General features: G+C 34.4%; 1 protein-coding gene across 1 annotated transcript; it reads right to left on the reverse strand.

Moving 5' to 3' along the window:
• Positions 1-1,636: 1,636 nt before the first annotated feature.
• LOC139886591 (myosin-12) lies at positions 1,637-13,051 on the reverse strand. The gene is made up of 38 exons (XM_071870445.1): positions 12,931-13,051; positions 12,708-12,853; positions 11,902-12,058; positions 11,770-11,828; positions 11,535-11,694; positions 11,283-11,432; positions 10,538-10,674; positions 10,306-10,452; positions 10,082-10,183; positions 9,941-9,998; positions 9,727-9,828; positions 9,587-9,624; positions 8,788-8,914; positions 8,533-8,700; positions 8,312-8,443; positions 8,103-8,209; positions 7,916-7,976; positions 7,141-7,324; positions 6,867-7,066; positions 6,671-6,790; positions 6,131-6,229; positions 5,848-6,063; positions 5,630-5,769; positions 5,266-5,367; positions 5,078-5,186; positions 4,902-4,970; positions 4,752-4,811; positions 4,496-4,666; positions 4,268-4,423; positions 3,620-3,820; positions 3,374-3,523; positions 3,221-3,291; positions 3,033-3,132; positions 2,473-2,529; positions 2,328-2,384; positions 2,134-2,214; positions 1,975-2,057; positions 1,637-1,888 (listed from the first exon to the last, which is right to left on the reverse strand). The coding sequence occupies exons 1-38, from the start codon at positions 13,006-13,008 to the stop codon at positions 1,765-1,767; spliced, it is 4,479 nt and encodes a 1,492-aa protein (XP_071726546.1). The 5' UTR covers positions 13,009-13,051; the 3' UTR covers positions 1,637-1,764.
• Positions 13,052-15,797: the final 2,746 nt, after the last annotated feature.

Here is a 15,797-nt window from a genome sequence, read left to right on the forward strand (position 1 = left end):
GGATTTTTTGAACAGTCGCCAATTTATTGGGACCAAAAGGATCCTGCCTCTCCACACAAGGTGTACCTGGCCACTAGTCTTGGATACTAAATTGTGTACAAACCCAATCTTAATTACTAGATTATCTGAATAAGCTCTGTTTCAAATTCGACTGCTCGAGGAACGACCCTAGGTCATAATTGCTCTTGCTAACCCATAGGAAGGAATAATAGATCTAGGCCCAGTATATATAAATTAAACAATCAACTTCTTCTGTTGATATCCTGAATTGACATTTTGCGACCTAACGACACCACATAAATAAACCGTCGAATTCGGGCATATCAGTAGTTACTACCTTTCCCTTGTAGTCAACATACCCAAATCTACCCATTTCCTTAGCCGTATACCCCTCTATATAAATCCCCAATTGATTAGCTATCCTAGTTACAAAAACGCCACCCACCGTGCCCTTCTTTCCCTTAGTCCCATGCTTATCAAAGAGGTAATCGACTATAATGTGCGGGAAATGGACGTGTTCCTTGTGAAAGATTCGATCATTGAGCCAAATGTCTAAGTAAGACATTTTATCGTTGCTATGAAAAACGTAGTTGACCGTGTTAGCAATAAAACGGTCTATGATCCGGTGTGGAATGGTCCTTAGGGTGTTGGCTACGGTCTTTCCCGGGCTAAAGGCTCCGGTGCTCATTTGGTGCCAAACGCTTGGATAGTCAAACTCCTTAGGGTTGGTGGTGGGGATTTTGCATGAACAAAGATAAGACCAAAGGATATCATGTTTGCTCTTAAACTCCTTGTATATTCCTAAGTCCTTGATAAATTGAAGCATGCTCATGCTTCGGGATTTTCCAGCCAAAAGTGCATGTAATCTGGGTCCTCAATGTCGTCTACTGTAAAGTCGACGGTTAAAGTGGAGGTGAACTCTAAGGTTGGGACAATGTATACGGGCTCATTTAAATTGAAAAGAGGAATCCAAGGGCTAAGCATTAAACTCTTGAATTCAACCTTAAAACAAGTTTTCAACCTCTTCGCGCATGCCTACTTCGTCTAGAGGAGACGAGTCAATGTATTTCCCAGATAAAATTTATCTGAACCTTGTTAATATGCCAAACTATTTGGTTCTTCCATGAAAACAGTGGATGGTGAAAGAGTGTCGCACCTAACAATCGTTACACAATGCTTGGCAGAAGTTTCTGGAGTTCGCAACGAATTTAACGGCAAATCGGCAATGAATGAACAAATACCCAGACTCATATGCGAATACTCTCAGGCGAATGCTAATTAACAGGTAATCACTCATATTTTGGTAATGATTTTTAGTACTGTAATATTAGGTTTAATCACTCATATTGTAGTTGCAAATTGTATAATCTGTTAGGGTTTCTAAACCTACAATTAATATTAGGTTTAATTTCATTCTCATGATAAACATTGATATGTTTGCTACTTTTAATTTTATCTATTATCTATTTTGAATTTATATGCATTCAATTGAAAACATGTACACCATTAAAATCTCTCACTGATCTTCAAAAAACTATCAATTTTTGTCTTCTTTACAATAATCAATTCCAAATCACACTAACAATATCGTATCACTCTGTAATTAATCAAAAAATTGACAACTTATAACCTGAAATTTTGAATTCACAAAAAAAAAAAAAAAAAAAAAAAAAAAAAACAAATTCTTAGCACTCATGTGATCCCTTAGAAGACAAAATGGGATTTGCAATCATTTAATTCAACTTTTAAATAACATTTATTAGCTCAATCTATTTGTTGCAGTAGGAAATGAAAATCAGATCTTTGACGGAGTAGCGGTGGAGGATCGATATCGGATAAGTCGACATCAAGGAAAGAGAGTGATATTTCTTCGATAGAGAACGGTATGCTGAATTATGTTACAATAAATGTCTATTAGTATCACGTTAGCCTTTTTAGTTTTGATAATTACTGTAGTTTTGATATGTTGTTTACCTGGAATCTACGTCTAATAAGAAGGAATTGTTTGGCATGCTGATTGAATCTTCTGCCATTAGTGACCTCATCTTTCCTATTACCTGCATCGATTTCAAATGCCTATAATTAGTTTTTGTAGGGTTAGTGAAATAAGTAATGTTGTTTAGATATTTTTACCTCTTGAGATAATCCTTGGGTTCCGTATTTGTCGTCCCAAAACATAGTTCCAATGCGATATATTTGTGGAATACTCAGTATCTACATCACAATGTTAGGTGTATCACTTTTATGATAATCTTATTTTGTCTGTTTTGACGATATTATTTCAAGATGTTAAACATAAGATGGTGAAGTGTATTTGAGAAAATTACCGGGCAGAGTTCGTTTGTGATTTCTTCCATGGATTTTTGTGTCTTTTGATGTGATACCTGCATGAGATTTGTAGTAGTCTGTTAGATGTATTTTTAATTTTTTGTGGAGTCGCTGCATATAATGCGATAGGACACAATATCTTACCAGTAATCCAACAGCCTGCCTTATGTGCTGTAACTCATCCCATGATGATCCTGCAAACTGTATAATTGGAAAAAGGTAACATGGTTTGCTTATAAGATAGAGCCATGCTTAAGTGAGGTAACTTATTGGATGGGTTGACTGTGATGGGTCACATAACATAATTATTTGATCGTGTCAGGTTAGGTTGACTTGGAAAACTTCTTTCCCAAGTTTTTAATCCTTTAATAATCGATTAGGGTGTCAAGTTTCTTTATATAAAAAAGATAATTATGCTTATATTATCTATTATTTACATCTATATCTATATATATTCTATACTATAATAATATAATCATATTAGATGAATTGATTTAGGAGTTTCAATGCATTAAGATTTTCGTATGGTGACTTGTGACCGTTGGTTCCATTTTCTTTTAAACTATAAAATATTGACTATACATGTTGACCCATTAGTGATAAATATGTCCCAGATGAACCCATACATAATGTACATGGATCGTGCTACCTGCAGTCTTTTTATTCAAATTTTGGTTGATCTGGTTTAAAGGAATAATAATCACCTGGTCAGTTGCTTTTTTGCACCATTGTTCAAGCTCATGCAAGCCAGATTTAACATATTCACCATTACTAAAGGAACAGCATTCACGGCGAAGCAGTAAGCTGCAAAGTTACAAATTATTAACTATCTGAACATTAATTTATGCATTATTAAAACATATATTTGGAGTTTTAGATAGAAGTACATTACCTATTGAAGAACTGTACATCTATGAATGAGAATACTTGGCTGAAAATCTTCCTTGTGATAATTGAAGTCACCTAAAAGTAATTTAATCAGCACTACCTACACCTTTCTTATAAACATAAAAATAGTTTTTTTTTTTTTTTTTTTTTGGCTTACATAGTTTTCAGACAAAATTCCCAAGGTGTTATTCATGCTATTAACGATGCTTTGCCAGTGTATCATAGATGCTTGTTGTTTTGCCACAATATTCGAAAGAATATTCCTTGATACCCCTCTCGTTGGTCTGGCTCGTGTGGATCTTGGTGCCTGTCAGTTTAATTTGAAAGTTGAGCGGTAGTTTTATCAGGTATTCTTTAGCTGAAAATCTTATTATGTATACGTATGTATTAAAATATTATTTACCTGTATACATGAATTCAAAAATGGACTTATTTCTTTCTTTAAGCTGTCACGAATCATTCCGTACAACTTTTCGACACAGGCAGTTAGATGTTGCTTAAACAAAAGCGCAGGATACTTCGCTTCTATTTTGGATTGTGCACTTGGCTTCCCTTCCATTCCACTATATCCAGTAGAGATACCCATAGGAGATGTACGTAACCCCTGCCATCCAGTTATCATTATTGTAAATATGTTATAATGGATCTCTGAATCTAGAGTTGTCAATCTTGACTTTTTTGCTTATGACTTTGTTGATTTAAGTTATGTATTATCTCTTACATATAAAACTAAAAAAGGGTTAAGAAGAAATTGGTCAATTCGATCAAAAGTCAAAAATGTTTATTCAAGTGTGTAAGATCCCCTGAAGTCATTTTCTGAAACATCTAGTTCTAGTCAAACTAATATAATCTCTGTAATCATGTTTGACATCCTAAATATTAAATTTGAATATTTGATGACAAAATGTTTGGGCTCAATGCAGATGGGTCAGACTCATATCGACAAGTACCAAAACTTGCCCATTTTGACCCGAACTTATATTGTCCATCATCCCCTTTCCCAATTTCCACCTCTTATTGTGACACATGAAATAAGCTAGGAAGAGCTTACTTGTGTCATCCGTCCAAACAACGTGGTGGGTGAGGTACGGTTACGATGTGGAGATTTATAGGGTGAACCGCTTGCTTTGATTGTACTTTGCAGTAGGAACAGTAGAGTTGAAGTCGTCGATAACCAATATGCTAGATCTCTGATGTTATCCTGAGTCTTAATTATATGAACATACTATATTAGTTTCAATTGACAAAATGAATGTCCCTACTAATGTATTATTACTACCTCTATAGAAGATCGAATTGAGTGAATAATTCTATCAAATATATTCGTCTTCTCTGCCTCAAAAGACCTCCACTGAACTAATGTTTTGTACACGATACATGCAGAAACAGGCCTCGTCTTGTCAAAACGCTTATCTTCTAACAGACACTTGATCAAAGCATCATGGTTTTCCTGATTATTGGAAGACCAAATAAACTTCATTGGTCTAATTTATAGTTTAAAAATAATGCAAGAATTTTGTGCTCTAATTTCATACCTGCTGCCTGTCCGTTAATGATTTTTGTTTTGTTAGAGAGGACATAGTGTTGTCTAACTCCTGCAAAATTATATTTCCATCAATTTAATTTTATATTAAATGCTTATACAAATTTTAGGGAAAAAGTTGCTTATATAATTGTAATATTACCCGTGTCTTTTCGTGCACCACGTTCGGTGTTTCAAAGTTATCTTTCGGTTCATGACCGTTATCTTTTATCTGATCAGTTTTATGACCACTATCCAAACTCTGAAATATCGTATACGATCAATATTTGTCAACAACCATTCATTTGTAATGATATTTGTTAACATGGTGAAAGTTACCTGTAGTTGAGGGAGTAGCTTCTCAGGGGTGGTTATCTGTTGCACAACCACTTTTTGGTTACGAATGAGCTCATTCTCCAGTTCTAATTCTTTGATCTTGCTTCTGAGACTTTAAGAAAACGATATAGTAAGTATTTTTGATAATCAATGATGTTATCAAGTAATTCTAATATCTTGTGTATTCTTACTGTTCAATTTCTTCATTGAGATCCTCCTTAGTTGATGCAGCCAAAGCTTCCTGACGCAAAACCTGATTTTCTGATTCGAGGTTGGACAAGTTTGCATCTAACCTGATTATATTGAATGGGTTGAACTTGAACATGTCAAGTGGGTTGCCAAAAATGTTTATAATGCATAAATCTCCTAATCAAATTTTTTTGTTGGTAGAATATAAATGAAATAATCTAAGTATTTGTAATCTTGAACTGGGAAAAAGGTTGGTTCAGGTCAACCCAACCTGACCCTTTTAAATTTCTCGTTTTGAACCAATAACTAACACTCCCGACCCACCCATTTCGTCACATCTATTGTAACTACATTCCCTTTAGCTACCTTTCAATGGTCTCTTGAAGTCCCAAAATTTTAACTTGTGATTCCTCCAACTCTCTAAGCCTATCTTTGCTCTCGCTTTCAACTTCATTAAACTTCTGCTCAAATTCCTCAACTCTCTTCTTCAACTCTACAACCTCATCCTGTACATAAAAATTACTGATTTATGCCGCACAGCTAAGATTGTTAAAGTTAATAGATGTATTTTTTTTTTAAAATACCTCTAGTTTATGATTAAAAGTTTCCAATTCCTCTACTCGGGTATTGTCTACAACGGGTACTTCTTTGATAACGGGAAGGGCTTGTTCAATAGCTAGTTTTGCTGCTTCTTTCTCATAAAGGATTTGGTTGTCTGCTTCATCCAGCTTTGTTTGCATTTCTTGCAAATTGTTCTGCAACTTTGTTATTTCTTGCCCCTTTGCTTCTTCAAGATCAACCTGCATGTAACAGAACCTTTAGAAAATTATATCTTCAAAAAATTTGTGCTATAATTATGTCCTGTACCCTCAAATGCTTTTCGAAGTCTAATCTCCATGTTAGCTCTTCAACACGCTTCTCAAGCTTGTCCTTAGCTTCTCTGAGGGCCCCTGCATCTCGTGCAGCCTGTGATAAAAAATTATGAGTTTCTACTTTCGACCAAGTGCTAATGTTTATGTATACTTTGATGTAGATATGTCAATTCTAGAGGCGGTAAGATGGGTGGGTTGGTTAATAAGTCAAAACATGTTTAGATTGAATTAGGCCGGTTTTACTTTACGAGCGCTTTTTTTTTATCTCCATTTTCCCATCTTCTTATGATCTATTAATGTGTTAGTAATGATTGCATAAGTAATATGTCGATGTTTTGTAGCATTTTCAATAGATTCTGGTTGGCTTTCAATCCATTTGAAGTGCTCCCCTATTTAGTTAAATTTTTAGTCATTTGATCTGTTTGAGATGACACACAACCCAAGTCGACCCATTTATAAGTACATGGGTCAATATTACCACCTCTAGTCAATTCTGAGTAGATATACTTTTCTTTTAGAGAGAAATTACACTCACCATTTTTAGCATCCTTAGTTCTTTCCTTGCTACCTTCGATCTCCACAGACATTGAAGTGTAAGAGTTGCTTTCTTCTTTCTTTCATAACTAGAATGAGCATGAAACCTCCTCCATTCAGTCTGCAAAACAGTGAACCATTAGTAATCTTTTATACACAAATAGATGATAGATACATGATAGATACATATACTATACCTGAACTATCGTTGCAGCCTTGTTCCTTCTTCTGTGTCTATACTCATTTCGTGCAGCCATTGCTCTAAGCCCAGTTTGAATAGATACTGCTGCTTTTTGTAACTGTCTGTATGATGTTCTTGCTATACCTCTACGAATATGCTTTTGTATACAAATAGATGCAGCTTCCTTCCTTAAGTAATCATATAACATACGTGCAAGTCTTGCTGTATGATGGCATATAATGATTTTGTGAGTCGATAATTGCTTAATATGAGTAGTGTTAAGATGAAATTATTACCTCTCCAGTGTTTTTGCATATTGATTGAGGACCTTTTAAGGATAATATATTCTTTACGTGTGATATATGTTCGAATTTGCCTCTGAATTCTTCTTGCTGCTGTTGCCAGAACTTCAGCTCGTCTTGCATCTAATTCGGCCATCTGTCCAGCCCTAAGGAAAATTTTGCTTTTCCCTATCTGAAATTTAGATAATTTAGCTCGATTGCTTATATTTTACCAGGTTTCCTATTAAAGTAACTTGTTCTATCTTATAATAGTAGGAATTAGAGGTGAAGATTTCAGGCAAGTTAGTCAGCGTTGCAGAACTCGGAATTACTTGGTGAGTACTGGGTCAAATTTGGTCAAATCTCGGCCGAAACTCGGGATTACTCGGAAAATCAGTCAACTTTGGTCAAACCGCGGGCAAAATCGGTCAAATTTAAACTTGGTCAACATATGAGTACTCCCCGAGTTCTCCCGAGTTGCCGAGTGGGTTGAAAAGAATCGGGTCTAAAGTTGCTTAAAGTGTATCCTTAATGCATAGAACTCCTAACCTTTTATTCATACTATTTATTTATGTATATTATATATTATATATTATTGTTGAAACATAATTTTTTGTAATCATATTAGACACGCCCATCATTCATAAATACTTAATTCTTGGACACAAAGGTGTTTGTCCAACCAACCCAACTTGTCTCGCACCAAATTGATCCATTTTGACCCGTTATCCAACACTCCCATTTTTCAACCTCTATGATTTTAGATAATTTTCGGCTTCAGTACCTGGTATCCCTTTAATCCAAATCTTTCACAAATTGCTACACAAGCTAACTTTTCATCAGACCTGCATACATTATATAAATATTTGGTTACTTTCTTTCTATATAAACGTTGCACTTGACTATGTTTATAGCTAACCGTTCTATCCTAATCTATTGTACTTTGTTATATAAATGAATTGCACATTTACCCATTTAAAACGTCTGGAGCCAACATTCCGAAGCGTTCCAAGAAATCATCAAAAGATCTTTTTGTAGGATACCCTGCGCAGCTTATCCTTATCGCCTCTAGCACACCCTATCACAATTGACGAAAAAACGCAAAGAATTTTTCTCAACAAATGTTGAATAAATAATCGATTTGGTGTTATTTATCGATTTTAGACAGTAGCAAACTTACTCCGCATCTTAATTGATTCAAAACATTGTCATTTTCAAATATTCCTGGCTTCAAAACCGTATTAGGCTTTACACATCTGATGTAATGTGGCTCTGTTGTGCTCAAGGTTTCCATAAGAGATTGTAGTTGTTGCTGCATTTTTGGAACACAATGAAGAATCTTTTTTATAACTGAATTAAAATATAATATGTCCTCTATTTATGCAGAAATTTATTACTTACTTTAAAGCGAGTTCCGATCGAAGAGAACTTGGATTGCTTAAATGAATCCTCTAACGGTGGGAAGAGATTTGCTACAAAAGAGCATTTTGAGTCATTTAACAGAGCTTGAAATTCTGCTACAACGTAATCTCTATTCTTGTCCAGGAACTGGTCAGCTTGGTAAGTAACCTATATTGTCGAAATCTTGAAAGTGAAAAAAAAAACAAATTTATTGTTGTATGATATATGATAAATTGGACGTAAAATTTTACTTACATCGCCAGCGTAATGGTTGATCGTGAAGTTTGTTCTAGAAAGTTTTGGCTTGCTAAACCGCTTGTGTGAGGTATATGTCTGGTACATCTTCTGAGCAAATGTCTCATGTGTTGACTTGGGAAACATACTGCATATGAGGTAGTTAAACCTTAGTGTTATACCCAAATTGGCCCTGATCGGGTTGGGTGTACCCCTTTTTGCCCAATATTTCATTGATGTACTGTATATTAAATCAACAACAACAAAACCCAATACCACATAAGTGGTGTATGGGGGAGGTGAGATGTAGACAATCCTTCCCCTATCCGAGAATAAAGACAAGTCATTTATCCACCCAGAGTGAAGACACTCTCAAAAGTAGAGAAAATCATCCCTCTCTCTATTCGACGGATAGAGAGATTGCTTCCGAGTGGACCTCCGGCCACTAAGTAGGAAATTTTTTTTAAAAAAAATTAAATAAAATTGAGACGCCATGAAAATGGTAAAATCAAATTTCCATGGGTTTTAAATCCTGCCTGAAATTTTAAATCCCCCATGTATTTTAAATATGGTTACTAATAATAATTTATCGATATAGTTTACTAGATCTAATTAGTAATTTGTATCGGTTGAAAATACACTTGGGGAACTTTCGACCCATGTCACCCATTTTCTTATTAGCTAATACTTTTCTATTTTGACCAGCTGATCCATATGAGATTAGACGTAACCCCATCGATCTTTTTATAAGTAAGTGGCTTAAAATGAAACCTTTAACTCATTCAGTTGTTCATGACATATCAAGGAGAAAAATTAATACCATGCTTCATCAAGTAGAGCAATGATGCCCCCAGGTTTCTGCAATAATCATAATACATTAAAGTTATCGTCTGAAAACAGATCTTGACCTGTTATTTTTGATCTTTTGAAATTTGACTCTGATAGTTTTGAAGTCCATACCCTTTCAATTAGATCTAGAACATCTTGATTGTCTACAAATTCCACATAGCTCCAGTTGATTTCCTCCTTCGTGTATTCTTCTTGTTCCATCTTGAATACGTGCTGCAAGTACCCTCATAAAATTTGTATTATGACTTGATATTATTCCAGTGTATAAGTTCATATTGACAAAAGTTGAAGAATTTTTAAAATTAAATGCAGTTTGTAACATTACCTGATTGAAATGCTGTTGCAGCTTTTCATTTGTTAGGTTAATGCATAACTGTTCAAAACTATCATATAAAGGAAAATTCGTAAGGTTACATTATCATATTTGAGATTTTTCGTGTTTTTGATTAGAAAGCCTATTATCTACCTGTTAACTTTGAAGCTTTCAAATCCATAAATATCAAGGACTCCTATTATGCTTTTTGCAGTAGGATCTTGACCAATTGAATTGTTTATCTTCTCCACAATCCTGTCATAGGTCATCAATTCAGTATAAAAGGAGGTTGTTAAATTGATGAGTCAGTTCAATTGAGCAATGGTTCAAATTGGTAAATGGGTCGAAATTGCCATCTTTAGTTTTGATATCCTTACCAGTCAAAAAGTCTGGAGTAAACTGTTTTTGCGAGTGCATCACGACTATTGGCTGCAGCTGCAGGATCTAAAGGTTTGGTAATATTTCCGTCAGGGGTCACAATAACACGCTCACATAATGATTCTTCAAGTGCTTTCTCATCACACCTGACGTAAAGCACGTTCAAATGAGATTTTTTTTCTTATGCGTTATTTTGAAATAATAATAAATAGCAGTTGATTAGATTTAGACATGAGTAGCTCTGCTGTTGTATGAAGATGATAGAATGACTTCTCATCCTTGACTTTTGACGAGTCAAATTCCTTTCCTTTAATGAAGTCGATATTTCCAAGATGAAGAATTGCAGCTACAACGCGAAATATTGCGTCCTACAAAAGTACGTACAAAAGTTCTTACCCTTAGAAGTTGGTTATATACTGAGGTAACTAATCTTATCCCATGTAGGTATGAATGGGTTGAATCGGGTTCTGTTTTATATGTTACGGTCAGGGGTATATTAAAAAAAAACAGTTAAAAAGTGTTAATGTAGCTAATAGTTGCTACTGTATATGTTCCAGTGTTGCAGAACTAGGAATTACTTGGCTAGTTCGGTTTTTGCCAATTCGGAGTACTCGATCAAACTTGGTCAAAACTCGGCCAAAACTCGGGATTACTCGGAAAATCAGTCAAAATCGGTCAAAACTCAGTCAAAATCGTTCAAAGTCAAACTTGGTCAACATCCGAGTACTCCCCGAGTTGCCGAGTACTCCCTAAAAAGTCTGGACCGAGTAGCGATTCTGTCAACCTCCATATTTTCAATGCATAAAACCTTCTATTTCATTTTCCTTACAAATCCTTAAATAAATTCTTGAAGTGTTTGAGGACAACCTACCCTATACCTAAATTTACATGTTTCGATCCGTTACCCGACCCAGCCAACCTGCCCATTATGCCACCTTTTTTAAACGTTAAAGTCTTAGTCATAAATTTGCTTTACCTGTTCATCCTGGCTGATTCCTACAACGTCCATTGCATTTCGTGTTTCCAAATACTCTCTTCCATCATCTATATTTGCTACTTCATAGCAATTCGTCTGATTCAAATAATGAAATGTTCTCGGGTCTCCTAATTTGAACCTCTTTACATCCTGTAACCAAACAGTATTTTGTTTCAGCTACCTTCTATATACATATACATATAGTCATATACATACAATATAAAATAAACCCAAATTAGTAAAAAATTGCACCTCGGGGGGTGCTGCACACAGCATGTAAAAACAATGATAGTTCCTCTCGGGATCAGAAACTTGGCAAACTCTAGATCTTTCAAGAAGATAAGTTCGAACTGCAGCCCCCGATATCTTTCCTTGTTTATCAAATTGTATCTCTACAAATTTACCAAAACGACTGGTACAAAATCTCAGTCATATGATTACTTTTGATTCACTTAATAGAATTATACTTATTTTGTTGACTTCTAACCTGGAATTGTTGTTTTTCACAGTTTTGGCGTTCCCGAAGGCTTCCAGAACTGGATTTGACTGATAAATAGTCGTTAGATTTCACTAAATATAATTTATGAAATTTGAAAATTTGTTAATATTAGGTACTTACCTCTAAAACTTGTTGTTCGACGGTTCGTCCTTCGGTGCCTGATCTGCCTCCCATGAAAGCAAGATATCTCATCAACATTTTTGTTGTCTCGGTTTTACCTGCTCCACTTTCTCCGCTCACCAATATCGATTGACTTCCGTTTTCGTTGATCATTGCCCTGATATAACAACATTTTGGTCATCTGGTGTCATTTAAGTTCAAATGTAGTGCATAGAAGTGGCAACATGGGTGGGTCGAGCTGCTTGGGTGACTAAGATGCTGTTTGTGTTTAAGATGTTTTGTTTGAAGATCTGCGGTCCATGTCTGTACACAAGATGTAGTCTAAAGGTTTGTTTCTGACATTCTGTAGTGAAGACTGTTTCTATGCTTGTTAAATAACTTAATCATGTTTTCAACACTAAGAAGAGTTTGCACACAGAATAGGACATTATTTTATCTTATCTTATGTCTTTATTAAAACAAACACTATGCAGTAAAAACGTATGCGGGTGCGCTTACATAAGACATAATAAGATCCGCAGACTCAAAAACAAACAACACCTAATTATTTAGGTAGTTTTACTTTACAGGTTGAAAAGGATCATATAATAAGATGTCTATATGATACAGTCTGTTGCAAATGATGCAGAAACTATACTCTTGCTATATTGATATAATCTTTGCACAAAATGATTGAGTTGATTGTATGCTTTGAAATACATTTGGTTGATTTTCACTTATTTGACCCATCACAGATAAAGCAGTATCCAAATTGACCAGTGCATAAGTAAATGGGTCAGATCTTCACTTATAGTAGTGCATTGTACCTGTAACACTCATCTGCAATGGCAAAAAGATGTGGGCTTAACTCTCCGAAAGTGGCCCCTTTATACTGCTGCATCATGTGAATATCATACAAGTGTGGTAACCTTTGGAAAGGGTTTACTGCTATTAGAATGTTCCCCGTGTAAGTCTGCATGTATTGTTAAATTTCTTCGATCAATATTCATCTTTTTAATCAATTTTCTGAGTGTGCAGTTTTTGACTTACGTAAATTTCATTGAGCGAAAATCGAGCAGCAAGGTTGTAAAGCACTCCTGGCTCATGAAGGTAAGCTAATTTAGTCATATCATCGACTCCAGACGGCGGTGCTTCTACGTCTTTTGGATATATATTTGAAATATCTTTTTTTATCTGTAAAATGTACAGCATGCTCTGTTTATATATATAGATTCATTTTTATTATATATATATAGTGGCAGGATCAAGAGAGAAGTAACCAATCGGGGGAAGCGGGGGGACGCGGGGGGACACAAATTTTTTTTTTTTTTTCTTTTCATTTTTTGAAAAAACTTTGTTAACGAACATTATAGATGGGATGAAAATATGAACATTTAGTAGAGACACTTTGTGATAAATGTTTTTATTTTGGCGGGAAAACGCTCGAAGAAGTAATATATAACAATTATCGTGTTTTTCGATCGTATGTTGATGTTTTAGCTATTGGGGTTTAGATATTAGGGTTTAGAAATTTAGGGTTTAGGGTTTAGATTTAGGATTTAGATTGAGTTTTTTAACACGAACGATTTAGAGTTTAGGGTTTAGGGTTTGGTGTTTTGGGTTTATGGAATAAACCCAAAACACCAAACCCTAAACCCTAAACTCTAAATCGGGCTAAATTTTACTTCACAAAACATGAAGAAAAAAAACGTTTATATTCTTCACGAAAATATTATCTTGAATGTTATTTTTGTCGATCGTTTTCCCGCCTAAATAATAACATTCATCACTAAGTGTCTCTTCTAAATGTTCATATTTTCGTGTGATCTTGATGGCGGAAAAAAAAAATTCCAAAAAAAACGGAAATTTTTTTTTTTTTTGCTTCCCCCGCTTCCCTTCGATTGGTTACTTCCCCATTGATCCTGCCCATATATATATATATATATATATATATATATATATATATATAGATAGTGGTAGGATCAAGGGGGAAGTAACCAATCGGGGGGAAGCAAATTTTTTTTTTTTATTTTTTCGTTTTTTGAAAAAACTTTGTTCACGAACATTATAGATGGGATGAAAATATGAACATTTAGTAGAGACACTTTGTGATAAATGTTTTTATTTTGGCGGGAAAACGCTCGAAGAAGTAATATATAACAATTATCGTGTTTTTTGAGCGTATGTTGAGGTTTTAGATATTAGGGTTTGGATATTAGGGTTTAGATATTAGGGTTTAGAAATTTAGGGTTTAGGGTTTAGATTTAGGATTTAGATTTAGGATTTAGATTGAGTTTTTAACACGAACGGTTTAAAGTTTAGAGTATAGAGTTTAGGGTTTAGGGTTTTGTGTTTTGGGTTTATGGAATAAACCCAAAACACCAAACCCTAAACCATAAACTCTAAATCGGGCTAAATTTTACTTCACAAAACATGGAAAAAAAAACCGTTAACATTCTTCACGAACAATATTATCTTGAATGTTATTTTTGTCGATCGTTTTCCCGCCAAAATAATAACATTCATCACGAAATGTCTTTTCTAAATGTTCTTATTTTCATCCAATCTATAATGTTCGTGAACAAAGTTTTTTCAAAAAACGAATTTTTTTTTTTTTTTTGCTTCCCCCGCTTCCCCCCGATTGGTTACTTCTCCATTGATCCTGCCCACATATATATATATATATATATATATATATATATATATATATATATATATATATATATATATATATATATATATATATATATATTCTTGTTAGTTTTTGTACTGATACCCTAAGCTACTTTAGAGAATTTAGGTTATAATCATTTAAAACAACATTGTTGATCCCAAGTATGGGTTGATTGGGTTGTAGTTTACTTCTATTGGGTCAAACTACAAGTTACAACTTTTCAAACCATATTATTGATAACAATGGGAATGCTATTTCTATTTGTTTGTTGTAACTTGTAACCATATTTCATACATTATTTAGCTATAGAAATTATGAAAACTAGAAAATTAAGTTTTTGTAGGTCATCCTACCCAACTCTTATCTAACCCCTACTGTTTTGACCTATGCTCATTTCAATCTGTAACCCGACCCACCCAATTTTGCTACCTATGTTGCGGATCATCGTGAAGCTAAAGAAATGAAGAATGATGAGTATATAGTTTATAAGAATAATATTACAGAATATGAAGGACTTATCTGTCTCAATTTTAGTTAACTTTTACTTTATATAGCATGAGTTACTGTACAATATGCAGAATCCAATGAAGATTTTACAATCACTTACAGTTTTACCATTTGTGGTAACAATTGTAGCATTATTGCCTTTGATATCGATCACCTCACCATCGATCCATGCTACTTCAGGATCCTCTGCCCAAACGTGTGATCCAACGATGATGTTTACCGGTGTTCCCTGGAATCATTAAACAAGAAACAAAAAAAGTTGACATTACATTATAGTGATCATATAATATAATAATTCTGTTACAAAACATAGCATGAAGTTAAATGATCATCACAAAACGATACCATTTCATAAATTCTAGAGGATCATTAAACACAAGAAGTGTGTGCAGGTTGGATTGTAGATGAAGAGAAAGAGATACAGATAGACAGGAGGATTTTAAGGTATGACAGGTTGGTATAATGTAGAAATAATAAAAGTAATAAAATAAAATTGAAATAGTTGGAAAAAAGAATGAAAAAAAAAAAAAGGAATGTTTCAAAGAAAATGGAAAGCACAGGGTGATAGTGGTGGTAGTGATGGTAACTAAAAAGCAAAAGAAGAAGCAGTCTCCCCACCCTCACCCCACCTCTCCAATATTCTGTCATTTCTTCTTTAAGTATTAAATAAAACCAATTATATGTTGTCATTAACACCAATGAAGTTGCTTCAACGGTACCCGGCCCTTGTGATCCC

The sequence above is a fragment of the Rutidosis leptorrhynchoides genome, chromosome 1, assembly GCF_046630445.1.
Source record: "Rutidosis leptorrhynchoides isolate AG116_Rl617_1_P2 chromosome 1, CSIRO_AGI_Rlap_v1, whole genome shotgun sequence".
NCBI classification, from domain to species: Eukaryota; Viridiplantae; Streptophyta; class Magnoliopsida; order Asterales; family Asteraceae; genus Rutidosis; species Rutidosis leptorrhynchoides.